Source organism: Capricornis sumatraensis, chromosome 2 (genome assembly GCF_032405125.1).
Source record: "Capricornis sumatraensis isolate serow.1 chromosome 2, serow.2, whole genome shotgun sequence".
In the NCBI taxonomy this organism is placed as follows: domain Eukaryota; kingdom Metazoa; phylum Chordata; class Mammalia; order Artiodactyla; family Bovidae; genus Capricornis; species Capricornis sumatraensis.
In genome coordinates, this window is record NC_091070.1 from 211414766 (window position 1) to 211432024 (window position 17259).

General features: G+C 51.6%; 1 protein-coding gene and 1 non-coding gene across 2 annotated transcripts in view; one reads left to right on the top strand and one right to left on the bottom strand.

The window, feature by feature from the left end:
* Nucleotides 1–9144: 9144 nt before the first annotated feature.
* DLGAP3 (DLG associated protein 3) overlaps nt 9145–17259 on the top strand; it is a 37974-nt gene continuing 29859 nt past the window's right edge. The window contains exons 1-3 of the mRNA XM_068964333.1: nt 9145–10251; nt 14541–14746; nt 15076–15148. Of these exons, the coding sequence (XP_068820434.1) occupies nt 9145–10251; nt 14541–14746; nt 15076–15148 (1386 nt within the window). The remainder of the gene's footprint in view (nt 10252–14540; nt 14747–15075; nt 15149–17259) is intronic.
* Nucleotides 16741–16813, bottom strand: TRNAE-CUC (transfer RNA glutamic acid (anticodon CUC)). The gene has a single exon. It is a non-coding gene; the product is annotated as a tRNA-Glu (tRNA).

Below are 17259 nucleotides of genomic sequence, written 5' to 3' on the forward strand. Positions count from 1 at the left end.
AAGTGAAGACACTGAACTAGAGAGAGAGGTCCAGAGACTTAAGGCTTCACGTCTAGTAACTGGTAGACCCAGGAGGCCCAGGACCCAAAGGCTCTCTCGCTAGCTATCCCTGACCAGGGTCCTATAGGATTCTAATTCTGGTGGTCTGTCTCTCAGTGGTGGCTTGGGATGTCTTCCCCAAAACAGGCAGGTAGAAGGGGGAGCATGGGCAGGCAGACCCTCCTGAGGACTGATCAGTTGACAGAAAGGAAAGAATAGGCCCAAAGCAGTTGACCATGGCTGCAGCTAGGGGGTGAGGCGTGAGCCTGAGCAGCCTGAACTGTATCGCTTATTGCCTTTGACAGCCCTGAAAAAGCCTGAACTTTGCTTCTGGCACCTCTTGGCCACATGGCATCTGCTAGGAGAGAAGCTGGAGCCCAGATTGTCTGGATAAAGAGAGCTATTTGGGGCTAGGAGATTCCCCTCCTTGTGGTCTCTCCTCCTGCTCTGCAGTGTTGGGAGGGTAACTTCCCCCACCCCATTCCTCTTCCCCCTCACTGCCTTCCTTGAAGGCGAAAGGGGGACATCTGGAGAGCCCCAGATGGGGCTGAAAAAGGACTATCCTTACCTGCCAGTTGAGAAGGGCTAGATAAACATGATGAGCAGGGCTGGATTTGGTGGTGGGATTCCTAATACCACACCCTCCAGAGGCTCTCCAGAGCCCTTAGGGGGAAAGGAGCAGAGGTCCTGTCTGTGGGCTGTTGGGCACAGGAGTGGAGTGGAAAGTGAAGACATGCAGTCATACACTTGATACTTTCTGAACACCTGTGCATGCTAGGCATTGTTCTAGACACTCAGAGTACCACAGCACATGACAGACATAGTCCCCGCCCCCCTGGGGCTTATATTCTGCTATGGGGAGACACACTATAAACATGGGCTAGATAAAGAAAATAATTTCAAAGAGCGATAGCCCTGTGAAGGCAATGAAAACAGGTGACGTAGAGCGTTCCTGGGGGAGGGAGCTCGACTTCAGCTAGTGAGTGGTCAGGGAAGGCTTCTCTGAGCTGAGGCCTGAAACATCAGACAGAGGAAGCCATGGGAATATCTGGGGCAGAGTGTTCCAGCAGAGAGAACATCAAGTATAAAGCCCCCTGAGGTGGGATTTTCAAAGAGATTATAGGTAGTATGGGTTATTCACAAGCTGAGCGCCGTCCAGTGGGTCAGGAGATGGATTTAGCCTTTGGATCTTCCTGTGGCACAAGTGTTTGGGAGCAGTAAGCCCATTTTCTGTAAAATTCCTACCCTAACCCCCCAGGAGGAGTTCATTAAATAAAGTAATAAAAGTGAATGAAAAATATCCCAACCCTCCCTCCTATTCTGTTCACCCTTTCTTCTTTCCACTTTTTGGGGCAGTGAGGAGAAGAGAACGTTTGTCTCGGGTCCGAAGGGTGGAGGTTGGGCAGAAGGCATGCTGAGTCTTCAGCGACAAGTCTGGGTAGCGAGGTGAAGAGAGGCCAGGGGTGAGGAAAGCTGACCAACGGCAGAGATCCTGCCCAAGAGAGCTGAACAAAGCCAGTGCTGAAATGGTCAAGGGGGCTCCGACAGCCCTGCATGCAGGAGAAGGTGGAGGCCAGAGGAGGCAGGCCCATCAGTGAGCATGGGATACAGGTCAGAGGCTCTGTGTCAGGGCTCCCCAGTAGCTGGCCCCGTCACAGTGGACAAAACAGCCTCAGCCTCCAAGCTGCTGTCAAGATACGGGGGAGGAGGACTGGAAAGGGAAACTGAGGCAGAATCCTGGCCACTCTGGTTAGGCTGACCCAGGGAAGGGGAATAGGAAGGGAAAGCCCTGAGGTCCTCCACCCACAGCCCTGGAGGAGCCCAGGCCTAGAGCAGCGAGAGGAGTTCCAGGCCTCAGTTGCTGTAAGTTCTGCCGGATTGGAACTGGTATGGGGATGACCTCAGAGGCTCAGTGTGAGGGGACTAGAGAAGGCTGATCCCCAGCCAGAGAGCAACTGTACCCTTTGCTGCCATCTGGACCATCATGTCCAGTATGTACCTCTTCCAGACAGCGTCTTGGGGGAAGGCATGAAGCAGTTAATACTTGCTTTTTTGAAATTTTTAATCCAAATCATCACTTTGTGTTCACCTCTGAGACACTGGCCTTTGTCAAAGGCTCCTTGATCCTTGAGCGTGCAGGTGTGGATGATTTTGAGTAAGAACTGCCTTTTTCTTTTTTAATATGTATTTATTTATTTGACTGCACGAGGTCTTACTTGCGGCATGCGGAGCTTTTTTAGTTGCAGCATGCGAACTCTTAATTGTGGCATGTGGGATCTAGTTCCCTGACCAGGGATCGAACCTGGGCCACCTGCATTGAAAGTGAGGAATCTTAGTCACTAGACCACCAGGGAAGTCTCAGAACTGGTTTTTTTTTTTTTTTCCTGTAGAATACCTTTGGTCTTATACAGTTGTCCCAGAGAGATTAAGTGACCTACTCAAGGTCACACTGTAAACCCATGGAGAAAGTCAGAAAAATGAAAATACAAATACCTATCGCTCCTTTATTGAGGATTCACCACGTCCCAGGCACAGTATTATATGCTTTACCTGGTTGACCCTCACAGCCTTCATAACTTCTGATAACTCTAATTGTACAAAGAGAAAATAGGCTGAGCGAGGCGAACCACCTGCCCAGGTACATACAGCTAGCAAGTGAGCGGAAAGGGATTTGAACCCAGAGAGTCTGACAGCAGAGGCTATACCAGGAACTACTTTGATGCAGGGAATCTGGGAGTCACCTAGGTCTCAAGTAAGGAACGTCAGCTGTCTTGACCAAGCAGGGCCCTGGGGGAGAGGAAAGGAAAGCACCGTGACTCTTTTCCTCTGCAGCCCTTTTCCTTCCTCCATTTTCCATTCTTTTTCTGGAAGGTAATTGCTTGGGGCAGTGACAACCTCCTGGCGAATTACACAGCTGGTTTCCCAGTGAGATTTGTAACAACAACCCCGCCAGCCTGGCAGCCCCAGCAAGTTCCGGTTTAAGAAACTAATTGCTGGATTGTGTAGTTGGTGCTAAATTGGGTAATTTCTTGGTGACGGCATGTGTGCCACTTCTTCCAATGCCAGAAAGATGTGAGTTGCATCAGAGAGTGTGTCACACGCAGCACCCTCCTAGCCTCCTTCACCCCCCTATTTCCCAGCCAGTCACAGGCGATCGCAAGAGTGGCTGCTTCCCTGGGCCCAGAGATTCACCCCCTGGGCAGCTCGCTGTGTCCTGGGGAAGTAGGTAGATGGCTTGGTGCCATATAACGGGGGAAAGTAACACCAGCACCCAGAGTCGTCCGAGGGCTTCAAGGAGCCTCCTCTATTCTCTACTCTTCTGACCTTGGACTTGGGACAAATTCAGTACTTACCACACAGGGGAAAGGGCTAAACCACACTCTGGTTACCTCTGAAGTGTGTGGTATGTGTGAGGTTCTTAGTTTTGTGTTTCTCTTTTTAAAAAAAAAAAAAAAAATCCATTACTGCGTTCCTTCAGAATGGTGTTTAATCAGTTTGGCTTCCCTGGGCAGCAGCGTGGGAAGGAGAAAAGCTAAGGCCTTTGGGGTGAGGCTACGCTGGGTTTCACTTCTGGGTTTGCCACCGGCTATGTAGCCTTGGGACTGTCTGTCAGGCCCTCCCAGCCTCAGTGTCTTCTTCTGCAAATTGCGGGGCAGGGTAATATCTATCCCTTGGCATCTCTGTTGCTGTTCAGTCGCTCAGTCACTTCCGACTCTTTGTGACCCCATGGACTGCAGTATGCCAGGCTCCCCTGTCCTCCTCCATCTTCTGGAGTTTGCTCAAATTCGTGCCCATTGAATCGGTGATCCCGTCTAACCCATCTCATCCTCTGCCGCCCCCTTCTCCTTTTGCCTGCCGTCTTTCCCAGCATCAGGGACTTTTCCAAGGAGGCAGTTAAAATGTCATAAGTGAAGGGATCTTGTTCTTTGTAGGTCTGCATCCACTCTTCCAACGCATGCCATCCGCCAAGCATTGTTCTAGGAATGGGGGAGATAATGCAGTGAATAAGGTAGATGGAATTCCTGCACCTTCATGGAGCTTCCCTTCTAATGGGAGAGACAGACAATTTCTGAATCACACAAATTGAAAATGGTAATGATAGAAGAGCTATAGAGGTACACAGTGCCTTGAGAGCAAACAGCAGGAGGATCTGACCTAGTCAGGGAGGCCAGAGAAAGCTTCCCTGAGGAAGCAACACCTGGGCTGAGATCTGAAGGGTGTGTAGGAGTTAGCAAGGCAGAGGTAGGTGGGAAAAGCTTTCCAGATGGGAGGGAAATAGGCCCCTTGATGGGAGGGATTGTGGGACTGCAAAAGACCAGCCTGGCTGGAGCAGAGGAAGCAAGGAGGGAGCGTGTTGTGAGAGGATTTTGGAAGCCCAGGAAGGGCCAGAGCCTGCAGGCCTTGTTGGATGGGTTAAGGCATTTTATCCTAAGAACATCAATAAGCCAGTGAAGAGTTTTAAGCAGGGAAGTGACATGATCAGATTTGTGTTTCCAAATGACCATTTGGAGGGGAACTGGGTAAGAATGGAGGCAGGGAGACCATTTAGGAGGCTTATGCAGACATCCAGGCAGGAGATGCTGTTCTGAGGTAGTTGGATTAGTTAGCAGCACTTTCTGCTGCAAATACAGAAAATCTGGCCAACAGTGGTTTAAATAAAGAGGACTTTATTCCTTCCTGCGTTTAGGCCTGGAGGAAGGCAACTGTTTCTATTGGTTTCCTGGCTCAGTGACTCCAGGGCCGGCATTTCTGTGATTGTCTATGCCTCGCTCTCATGGTGGCAAGACAGCTGCCCTGGCTCCAGGCATTGTGATTGTATTCAAGCTGAAAAGAAAGGAAGAATGGTACTGGCAAGTCCTGCCCCTTGTATTATAAAGGCAAAATCTTTCCCAGAGACTCTCATCAGATTTTTGTATGTATATATTATTAGCTAAATGTGAATCATGTGACTTCTAGGTACAAGGGAGTCTGGGAAAGGGGAAAGGAGACTGAGAATGAGTTTTGGCCAGTCAGCCGACAGTGATTTGGTAGATAAGGAAATAAGTGGGCAGATCTATTTTTAGGAAACAAAATCCATAGGACATGGTGATGGATTGAATTATTAGTCCCCTCCTTGCTTGTTTTTCCTTCTTATTGATTATGTTTAGTAATGGGGAGGCAGCAAAAGGAATGTGATGGTAATCATGAGATATAGGAGGAAGTTTATATAATTAAATCTATATCAATTAAATCATCTCTTTAAGAAATCCAGAAATCGGATAGCTTCCTTTTCTCCCAGTAATCTGAATTTGATTGTATTGTGTAGTATTTGGACATTGGGGATTTTGCAAATCCAGAATGAGGGCTTCACATGGGGGACTATATTGCGTAATCTTCAGAGTTTATAGTGTGGTTTCATGTACGTTGCATCACTTGATACGAAAATCCTTGGAGATAGGTGAGCAGGTATCATTAGGCTTCGAGAGGGTGGGTCACCAGGTCTCAGGGTGGCCTGAGGGTTTGGGGTGTCAGGGTTTGTGCTTTTCTCCACTAGCAAGTACTACCCTGTAGGACAAAGGGAACACTACCCTGGGAGTGCTTTATCTGGAGAGGAGTAAACACAGGGGCACATCTCCTCTGAGACTAAAGCTGGGGGAGCATGGTGCATGCGTATGTGCTAAGTCGCTTCAGTTGTGTTCAACTCTTTGCAACCCTATGGACTAGAGCCTGCCAGGCTCCTCTGTCCATGGGATTCTCCAGCAGAAATACCGGAGTAGGTTGCCATGCCCTCCTCCGGGATCGATGCTAGAGAGACTGAGTTTGATAAGATCTTGATGAAGGCTCAGTGGCTGGCAGCAGCACCTGTGTAGTGGTGGGGGACGTGGGAAAACCTGGGGATGTCCAAACCATTGGTGTGGACATTCCCAGGCTTGATGTGGCCACAGACGAAGCAAACCGGGTGGTCTGGGTTTCTGCCAAACTGGCCTTTTGTGCTGTGAGTCTCAGACATGGGTCCTGGTTGGGGCAGGAAGAGGAGGACTGTGCCATGGATGAAAGACCAAGCTATCAAAGCATCTTTCCAAGGTGGAGAGATGCTTCTAGGTGCTTTTCCAATAACTATTTGAGAGGCCATTTTGGTCTGAAGTCCTCTCTGCTTCCCCAGAGAGGGGTAAAGGTGGAGAATAATTGTCATCTGGAGATAGGCAGTTGATATCTGTAAGGTTACCCCAGTTCTCCTCCAGGCAGGGTAACCAACAGCCTCTCCAGCTCAGGCCATAGGGTGGGCCAGAGGCTGGACAGGTCCTACCCTCCCCTCTATGGAAGATTCCCAGGAGACTTCACAATCTTCTTCATTGTCTCACATCCCTCAGGGTCAGGAAGTTCTTCTTGTGGTCTGACTGTGTCTCTTCCACTACTATTAATCATGCCCGCAAAGCTAGCTCTTCTTCCTGACATCCCTGTGTCTAATAATGGCATCATTAGTCTTCCAGTCACGGCTGCTGCAAACTTCAGAGTCGGCTTCCTTTCTGACTCTCTCTCCCCCATCTCTTCCTAGTGTTTTCCAAACCCCGAATGTCTGCTGGAACTCTCTCATCCCACCCCTCAAAACTGCTTATTTGCCCACCTCTTCTGCCTTTGTGCATGCTCTTGCCTTCGCTGGGAATTCCATCTCCCGGACACACAGCCATCTTGTTCTCCATCTCAAGCACACTCTTCTCTGGGAAGTCGTCCTCAGTTTCCCTCTATTGGATCTGCTCTTGCCCTCATCTTAACTGGCCTAACATTTTGGAACCTCTTTCCTGCACAGTCATTTATTCATCTACTTAGTGAACATTTGTTAAGTACCATCTCTGGGCAAAGCCCCGAGCTGAGTGCTGGAGATCCAGTGATAAATAGGATTTGGCTCCTACTCTGCAGAAGACCGGATTCTACTTGGGGAGACAGAAGCTGAAACAGACAATTTCAGTGCAATGCGATAGTTGCTTTCATGGGGGAACCCAGGGTATTCTAAAAACGCAATAGAGAGGCATAACCCAGAAAAGTCTTCAAAGGAAGGTGGAGCTTAATCTGAATAAGTGTTAGCCAGGGGAGTGTGTTGGGAGGTGGATGAAAGTAGATTCTAGGAGGATGGAGCAGCTTATGCAAAAATACAGGGACCTAAAATAACCCTCTCATGTGAAAGGTTGGCCCCCCTGTTAGACTATAAGCCTCTTAATGACAGGGACCACTCTAAAATCACCTCTGTTCATGTCTCACTCTGAGTCTTGGTATGGTAGCTGCTCAACAAATATTTGTGGAATGGAATCATATTTGAGGGCAATGAAAATGCAGAGGCTCAGCACCACGGACAGATCACACAGACACCTGCAGTTGGAGGTAGTCCAACCTGTAAGCTTATTTGCATGCATTTGCATAATTAAGCCAACTTCATTTCCCTGGGGGTCCAGAGGCTTTGCATCATGGGGGATCCAATCAGTCCTGGCTTGGGGGGTTGGGCAGGGAAACTGTCAAGGCCAGAGACCAGTCCTCTGAGGACTCCGGGAGAATCTCTTTTCCTCTTTGCTTACCACCCTTTTCTTTCTGTTTAGGAGCCAGTGGTCCTGAGCCTCCTGAAGTTAGGATTCTGCCTGGCGGTGGAGATCCTGACACCAAGGATGGGACACCCCAGATGGTGAGTGGTAGGAGAGTCTGGGGGATAGGGTTCTCGAATCAAAATAACCTGGGTTTGAATCTTGATGCAAGGTGACTCACCCACTTACCGGCTTTGTGACCTTACCATTTTGAGCTATTTTCTCATGGGTAGATGTGGATAACATCTACACATAGGATTTCAGGGGGATTAGAGAGCATTGAGTATGCACAGTACCCAGTACATGGCAAGTCCTCAGAGATGAACTGTGAGTGGGATCTGGAAGAAGCTTGAACCATGGTGGGTATGGGGAGGCCATGGTGGGGAGGAAGGGCGGGTGAACCTTGGAGGTGCTGCTGTCTGGAGTCTTTGAGGCTGTCATCTCCTCACAGTCAGCAGATGGCCCAGGAGCCTGGTCTGGGATGAGGGAGGGCGCCGTCTGCCAGCTCCTTGGTCCCCGTCCCTCCTGCTGGCACTCCCTCCTGCTGCAGCTCCTGTCCTGGCAGCTCTGGAGTCCTGATTGGAGGCAGTTCTTGCTGAGAGCTGACCTGTCTGTCCTGTAGCCTTGGCAAGCCTGGGATAGGGGCCAGGGCCACTGGTTCCAACGCTTTCCCTCCATCAGCTCCTTGCCCTGCCAGCCCACTGTTCCTGGGAGGAGGAACTCCTGGGTTCTAACCCCAGTTTAGGATTCAGATCCTGCCTAAATAGCCAGCATTCCTCTTTTACGTTTCTCCTCTCTTCATGACCTCTCCTCCACTGGAATGGGGGTGGCGGTAAAAGGCACGGGGGGAATTTCATCAGTGAGTATTTGGAACCCAGAAGAGGAGGGAGGAGTCATCTCAGGTTATCCCTTCCTGTCTCAGCCCTGGAGGGGAGGGAGAATGAGCCTCCAGCCAGATGGAAGGAACTGGGTGTGGAAGGAAGGGGAGGGGTTATCCTACAGAATTGTGATGGATATGTAGATTTGGATCCAACGTTCTCTTTGGTTATTGCTTCTGGGAGCTGTGACCCAGAGCCCTGGCTCTTCATAGCAGGGGAATTGGGTCGGGATGGGACACAGGTGTGGCGCTGGCTCAATTTCCCTCACACCAGCTTGTTAGAAGCTAGTTCACATAATGGCTCGTGTGTTTGACTATTGTTTTTATGTTTGTATTGGTATCTTTTTACTTTTGGTTACCTAAGATTTTTTTAAAAACCGTTTGGTTGAGGACATTTTCTCTTGGGAATAAGTATTTATCATCTTTGCAGCATTTGGTGAATGGTGATATTATTTTGTGCCTTTGTGAGTGTCTTTGTCTATATGACTTTTAAGCCCTTAAAGACAGTACAGTTAACCACAGTGAACTGATATGCATTACCTAAGCAGTTCTAAGAATACCTGATAAAAGTTTCAGGTCAAGTGGCCTGTTGTTCGACCCTAATCCCATTGCTCCCTATTTTCCCAGGAGGTTCCTGGGGCCTGGCCCCCAGCGCTATGAAGAGCCCTTGCTGAGGCCATGAGGGGTTACCATGGCGACCGAGGCAGCCATCCCCGCCCAGCCCGCTTTGCCGACCAGCAGCATATGGACGTGGGCCCTGCTGCCAGGGCCCCGTACCTGGTGGGCTCCGGGGAGGCCTTCTCCACCGAGCCCCGCTTCTGTGCCCCAAGAGCTGGCCTGGGACACCTTTCTCCTGAAGGGCCCCTGAGCCTGAGTGAGGGGCCATCCATAGGCCCCGAGGGAGGGCCAGGAGGGGCCGGGGTTGGGGGGGGTAGCAGCACCTTCCCCAGGATGTACCCCGGCCAGGGCCCCTTCGACACCTGTGAAGACTGTGTGGGCCACCCGCAGGGCAAGGGTGCCCCCCGCCTGCCTCCCACACTGCTGGACCAGTTTGAAAAGCAGCTGCCGGTTCAACAGGATGGCTTCCACACGCTGCCATACCAGCGGGGGCCGGCAGGGGCCGGGCCCGGGCCCGGGCCGGGGTCTGGCGCTGCCCCCGAGGCCCGCAGCGAGAGCCCCAGCCGCATCCGGCACCTGGTCCACTCCGTGCAGAAGCTGTTCGCCAAGTCCCACTCTCTGGAGGCTCCAGGGAAGCGGGACTACAACGGGCCCAAGGCCGAGGGAAGAGGTGGCTCCGGGGGAGACAGCTACCCAGGCCCGAGCTCTGGTGGCCCCCACGCCTCCCACCACCACCATCACCACCACCACCACCACCACCACCAGTCCCGGCATGGCAAGAGGAGTAAGAGCAAGGACCGCAAGGGGGATGGCCGGCACCAGGCCAAGGCCGCGGGCTGGTGGAGCTCCGATGACAACTTGGACAGTGACAGCGGCTTCCTGGCCGGTGGGCGGCCCCCTGGGGAGCCCGGGGGTCCCTTCTGCCTGGAGGCTCCGGATGGGTCCTACCGGGACTTGAGCTTCAAGGGGCGCTCGGGGGGGTCGGAAGGCCGCTGTCTTGCCTGCACTGGCATGTCCATGTCACTGGATGGACAATCGGTCAAGCGAAGTGCCTGGCATACCATGATGGTCAGCCAGGGCCGGGATGGATACCCAGGGGCTGGGCCCAGCAAGGGGCTCCTGGGGCCGGAGGCTAAGGCCAAAGCCAGGACTTATCACTATCTGCAGGTGAGGCTTTGGTGGGGGTGGGGAACAGGATCCTCAGCCCTCACCAGTGTTGTTGCCCCAGAGGCTGTGGAAGGGGTTGGATGGGAGCCAGCTCTTCCCATGATGACGGGTCTGGAGGCAGCAGGTTCTTCCCTGCCCCATTGTCTTGTAACACCTTGAACCCCTTGGGGAACCTCAGTTTCCCCATTTGTGCAGTAAAGGGGTCCTTCTATTTTGATGTCGTATGTCAGTGCCAGGAAGACTTTTCCTCTACCTGCTGTTTAGGACAAGCTGTGCCGGCCTCTGTCTTGTGAGGCTGGAGGCAGAATGAGGTTGAGGGTGAGCAGTGAACAGGACAGAGTGGGGCTGCCTGCTTGTGCTTCCCCAAGATTGGAGGTCAGCAGTTGGAAAGCAGCTGTCTTGCCCCCAGGCCTTCTCCAGACCTCTTTTCAGCCCAAATCTGGGTGGTCCAGATAGTGTTTGGATATGAAGGTCAGTTATTTCCAGAATGTGCCTCTGATGGTAAACCCACGAGGCTGTGGAAGAGCCAGGGAACCTGTCCTGTGGGTTTTGCTGGGCTGGGGCGCACACTGAGGTCTGAGCTCCAGACCCAGCAGCGGGCTAGGGCTTCCTGGGAGTGGATGGTGCAGCTGATAACTGACACACTGTCCCTGTCCTCTTTCACCACCTCTATGGTGTCTGCAGGTGAGGCTAGGAGCTCTGACCCCTTCTTCTTAGGGAGCCTTGGTCCATCCCTCACTGTCCCCTCTCCATCATCCTATAGAGATGGGGTTAGGGACTCTTCCTGCCATCCACCTTCCTCTTCTCTGTCTCTTGCTCCTCTCCCACGTCCCCTGATGTGTGAGCCCTCCTATAGTTGGAGGAGAAAGAGTCTAGACAAGTTCTAGAAGTCCAGTAGACTTATCCCCCAAACCCACATTTCACATAGTTAATCGACATCCATTCATTCTATGAGTGTTCCCTGGGTGCTGTGAATGCAAAGATGCAGACACAGATGCTGCCCGGAGGAGTTCACAGTTTAACAGTGGGATAGACAAGGTAGCTTCCCAGGTGGCTCAGATGGTAAAGAATCTTCCTGCAATGAAGGAGACCCGAGTTCAGTCTCTGGGTCGGGAAGATCCCCTGGAGGAGGGCATGGCAACCCACTCCAGTATTCTTGCCTGGAGAATCCCCATGAACAGAGGAGCCTAGCAGGCTACAGTCCATGGGGTGGCAAAGAGTCGGGCATGACTGAGCAACTAAGCACAGCACACACAGAAGAGAGTGCAGGGAGGCGGCGAGAGGAGAGAGCCTTGGGAACCTTGGGAGCCCAGAGGAGACACCTCACCCACTTGGGTGGTGGTGGCCAGGGGCTGCTCAGAGCAGCTTCTAGGAAGAGTGTCCCCTGAACAGAGGCACAGTGGACAAGTTGGAGTTAGTCGTGTGCAGTGTTTCCAGGACTGAGTGTTCCAGGAAGAGGCTGCACCGTGTTCAGAGGCATGGAGTATTGAGCTTGCACGTGTCCTTTGGGTATCACTGGCCTTTTTGGTAAGTTGTTCACATGTTAGGGCTCTCCTGGGTGGGGAACTTGCTAAAGCTCAAGGGCCATAGTGGAAGCAGAAAGGGGCAAGAGACAGAAGGGGAGACTGGAGACTTCTAGGATTCAGGATTGGTCTTGCACTGCCCTCTCCCTGGGTAGGAAGGTTCTCTAAACTGGGAATTGAAGGGTCCAGAAGAAAGGGCTCAGGAGAGAACACCAACCCTTCTTCTGCCATCCCTGGAGACTTGCCTCCACTCCGCTGCTCCCTGCTGCTTCTCCAGGGCTGCCCTGACCTCCCTGGGGGCTTCCTTTTTAACATGCACCTCACAGCGTCCTGCAGAGGAGCCGGCAGCTCTGCAGTGGCCATGGAGTGGGAACCCTGCAGTGTGGCAGAGCGTGCCCTGGCTGGCCTGCCACCTCCCTCTGCCTGCCTGTGGCTGCTCTCCGTAGAGTATGGGGAAGGGGAGGCCCTATCAATCAGGGGCTGGGGTTCCAGGGGATCTGAGGACTGGGAAGTCTGAGCCTGTTTGGCAGAGAACAAAGGCTGTAGAAACTCTCCAGACAACCTGTACTCCCCTGGCACAAAAGCAGGGGAAGCAGGCCGCATCAGCCCAGGTGTCTTGGTTGGTTGCCCAGCCCTTTTGTTGAGACTCTATTCTCCCACTAGACTCAGGTCTCCCGCAAACTTCTTCCAGAACCCCCCTTCTCACTTGGAGCCCTTGTTCCTTCATGGAGCCTCATCTCCTCCCTGTGTTCCCATTTGATTGAGCCCAGCCCCCCACTCAGCCCTGTCCTCCCACCGAGGGCTCCTTCATGGGGCCCGCCCATCCCTGAGTCCCTGTTCTCACACTGATCGCTGGCCTCTCATCTAGCCTCACCTAGAGTCTCTGTTCCTCTCTGGAACCCTATGCTCTCCCCGAACCCTGACCCCCACCCCCACTTAGCCTGTTCTTTCCAACAGGCATAGGCCAACCATTACAGACTCCCTCACCCACCTGCAGACTCATCAAGATCCCCAGCCCCTATCATCCCCTTCCTTCTTGGCTCAGAGATGAAACTAGGACCATGCATCCCACAGTGACCCCTCCATAGGGCTTGAGCCCATCTCCCCGGGATCCCTTCCATCCATGAACTGTCCCTGCTTCCTCGCCACATTTAAAGACTATCTTTCTCTTTACTGACTTTCCCTCATCCTGCAAACATGGCCAGATTGCTCTCATCCTAAAAAAAAAAACAAAAAACAACTTTCCTTAACCCCATACCCTCTTCCATCTCCTTCCTGTCTCCCATTCATTTCCAAGTTCTTAGAGCATAGACTCCACCATTTCCTTTCATTCTCCCCTTTACTGGACTGACTTCCACACTCCTGGCCTCTGAAACGTCCTGGCAGTGGTCACCAATGGCCTCCTGAGAGTCCTCCTTGAAAGGTATCTCTCAATGCTCACCGTTACGACAGTTAATTTCGAACACTTACTCTCTGTTGGTTCACTTATTGTTTCCACCAATGCTGTGATGCAGGCGTAATTATCATTGCCAGCTCACAGATGAGGAAACTGTGGCAGAGTTTAACCAACTTTGCTCACATTTACACAGCTAGCAAGTGATGGGGCCAGAATTTGAATATGGTTCTAACTCCCCAGCCCAAACCGCTAACCTTAGCATGCACTGTGGCATTTGACATTATCAACTCCTTCTATTCTGGAAATGTCTCCTGTTTCCGTGACAGGGCGTTCTCCTGACTTCTCTCCCACCCATCTGCCCACTCCTTTTCAGGTGACTTCATAGGCTCCTCTCCCTTTCTTCGCAGTCCCCCTTTTAAATGTCAGTGGATTCCTGCCCACCTCTCTTTCTTCTTTCCTCTGGGCTGTTTCATTCACTCCTATGGATTCAGCTGCCACCCATGACTCCCCCATGTCTGCCTCCAGCTCAGATCTCTCCACTGAACTCCAGAACCAAACACTCAACCACCTGCTCCACAGTTCTTTGCCAGCTCAAGATGCTCAACCCTGAACCTATCACCTTTCCCCCAAATCTGTTTCTCTGGGATTCTGTGGCTCAGTGAGCAATGCCACCATCCCCCAGGTCCTCAGCCGGCAGCCTCCCGGTCCTCCACGACTCCTCCCCGCCCCCTCACCCCCCATGTCTAATCAGGCTCACTGATGCTCCTGAACACCTCTCATTTCCATCTTCTCTTCCCCCTCATTGTCATTGTCTTAATTTAGGGCTCATCATCTCTTGCCTGGATAACAGCATCAGCCTCTTAATTGGTCTCCCTCTCACCACTTGAGCCCCTGCCCTGCTCCTGGCTCTCCACAATCCAACCTCTGTTTGGACTCTTGAAGTGCTCTTTCTGAAACACAAACTGATGTCACTCCTGTGGCTCTTCACAGAAGGGAGGGGGACATCAGAGGATTTGGGATGTAAGCACATTAAGAGGATGAAGGAGAAGGAGGGGTGAAAGGTGACTGATGTCAGGGGCTGCCTTACTGCTAGGGGTGAGATTGACATAGGTCACTTTGGCCTCTGAGCTGCAACCTCTTGGTACCTATCGTGGGAGCCTTAGACTCTTTAGATGGCCCTCAGTTAAGTAGCAGAAGGCCCATGGAGGATGAAGAGGCATGTCCTGTAGGGGAGACCTCACCTGAGCTGGCTTGACATATTCCTGAGCATGGTTTGCTTGAGCCAAGGCTGTGCATCTCCCACTGGCGGTGAAGAAAGAGGGTCCCGGCTTCCCGATTTAGTAGGTACTTGAGGCCCCTTGTCCCTGCAGGTGCCGCAAGATGACTGGGGGGGTTACCCCACTGGGGGCAAGGACGGAGAGATCCCCTGCCGCAGGATGCGGAGCGGCAGCTACATCAAAGCCATGGGGGACGAGGAGAGCGGAGACTCAGACGGCAGCCCCAAGACATCTCCCAAAGCGGTCGCCCGGCGCTTCACCACTCGCCGTTCCTCCAGTGTGGACCAGGCCCGGATCAAGTAAGGACAGGGAGAGCTGGGGGATGGGGAGGGGGCAGGACGCTGATGCTGGGTGCCTGCAGGAGGTGTGCATTGCGTGGGTACCAGTCAGGCTCCGTGCTTAGGGTTCAACTGGGCAGGCTTGCTCTGGCCTGTATGAAGAGGGGGTGCCTGTGAAAGCCTCTTTCTGAATGCCTCTTTAGCACAGTCCTTTTACTCAGGAGTCTCCTCCTGGAGATTCTGGGGGTTTCTGAGGAACAGAACCCACTCAGGGACCCCATTGCTCTCATTCCCCTCCCCCACCTTCTAGCAGACCCCCATTCTGAATCTGGAATTTTGACCTTTCCCAGCTGCTGTGTCCCACCCCGGCTCCACCCGCGGAGCTCCATTCCTGGCTACAGCCGTTCCCTCACCACCGGACAGGTAGGAAGCAGCCCAGCATGCCAGGGGGATGGGGTGGGGAGGAGGACTCGCTCCCATGCTCAGCCTTGGTCTTAAAAATCAGGAATCTGCCCCTGGAGAGAGCACAGGTCTGGTCCTGGGGAGCTGGGAAGCATGCCCTGGGATTCTCAGAGCTGAATCAGACTGAGGATCTCAGAGAGTCACATCCTTAAAAACCGCCAAGCATCCTCCAAGTGATGAACTTGGAAGGGCAGTGTCAGTTCTCTGAGCTTCCCGAGCCCTGTCCTGGTCTGACTGCTCCAGCTCCCCCGCCCCATGTGAAAGGCAGGACTGCCTGCACGGACTGAAGAGGGCAGAGCTTCAGTCTCAGAGATGATCAGGGCTTGAGCTCTCTCCCCTCCACTCCACCCTGGGGACCACTGGCAAGATACTTTCCTCTCAACGCCTCTGTTTCCTCATGGTGGAAATGACAATTGTAGTGATGCTTATCTCACAGGGGTTTGGGGAGTTCAGTGAGGAAATATATGCAAACACAAGGAAGCTGGCCCCAAACTGGTATTTTATAAGTGTGAGTTCTATACCTAAGTATAGACTTTCCCCTTAACTAAAGAAGGCAGTGAGTGCAGTTTAGCAATTAAATGCTTGAGGTGGGTTTGAATTCCAGCTCCACTCTTTCCCAGCTGAGTGACCTGGGGCAAGTTTCTTGACTTTTTTGAGCCCCACTCTCCCTATTTAAAAATAGGCATCATAATAGTGTTCTTGGCACAGAGCCAGCACTCGATAAAGGTTAGCTATTTTTGCTGTTTGCTGGGGAAAAAAAAGCAATGCAAAAGTCTCTCCTCCTTGGCTCTCATTGTTTGTTGCCGCTGCTGTCTCTCAGCATTTCTTTGTTACATTTCCTGAATCAGGGAATCTTGCCTGGCACAGTCATCTTTTCACATAAGACCAGCCTGTGTTGCTAAACTTACTTGTTAATACTCCTTCTTTGTTTCACTTGATCCATCAGCAACATCTAACAGCTGATGATTCTCTCCTTCCTGAAACCCTTTTCTCAGTTGGCCTTGAGGATGCCACATCTTTCAGATTCTTCTAGATTCTCTCTCTAGCTGCCTATTCTCAGTCTGTGTCACTGGGGCCCACAAACTCTTCAGGATCTAAACACCGGAGCTTTCCAGGGCTTAGTTCCTGGACTTCTTCTTACACTCACTCATTGGGTAAGCTCATCCAGGCTCATGGCTTTCAAGCATATTGAGAGCTTGATGACTTCCAAATGTTTATCATCAGCCCACATTCTCCCATAAATACCAGGCATGTATATCTAACTGTGTATTGAAATCTCGCTTGGATGCTGAGTAGACATCTCAAAATTAAAATGTCCAAAAGCAAACTGCGGGTGCCCTTTTCCTTCCTCTCCAGGTTACTTGCTCCATCCCCTGTCTCCTCCATTGACTCTTGATCTCCGCCTCCTTTCTCACGTGTGCTTGTGGCAGTATTTTAGTTTGTACTTTAGTACTTTAGCATGTACACTGTTTTAGTTGCCTCTCACTATACCTTCTTACATTTCCTTCCTTCCTTTTATTTTTCTCTATGCCATGTGGCTTGTGGGATCTTAGTTCCCTGACCAGGGGTTGAACCTGGGCTCCAGGCAGTGAGAGCACCACATCCTAACCGCTGGACCATCAGGGAATTCTCTCATTCCTTCCTTTTAAAGTAAATTCTTTAGTAATTTTTTTCAGTACATGTCAGCGGCAAATTCTGCCTTTAACCAAAAATATAGTTTAGCTTATTACAGAACATAATTTAGCTTATTACAGAATTCTAGGTCAACATTTATTTTCTCTGTGTTTTGAAGATATTCCCCGTCATCTGTTCTGTTGTTGCTGTTGAGAAGGCTGCTGTTAACCCAACTGTCTTTGTTGGTAATTTTCACTTCTCTCTGATTGCTGTCAAGATCTTGCCTTTGATTTTGGTGTCCTGCAGTTTCACAATGATGTGTATGTGTGCGTGCATGCTCACACACGCACGCACACACAAACACACACACACACACGTTTCCAGAATCTGAGGATTCATGTCTTTCATCAAATCTGGAACATTCTCTCATGCTTCTGTTTGCTGACATCCTTTTACTT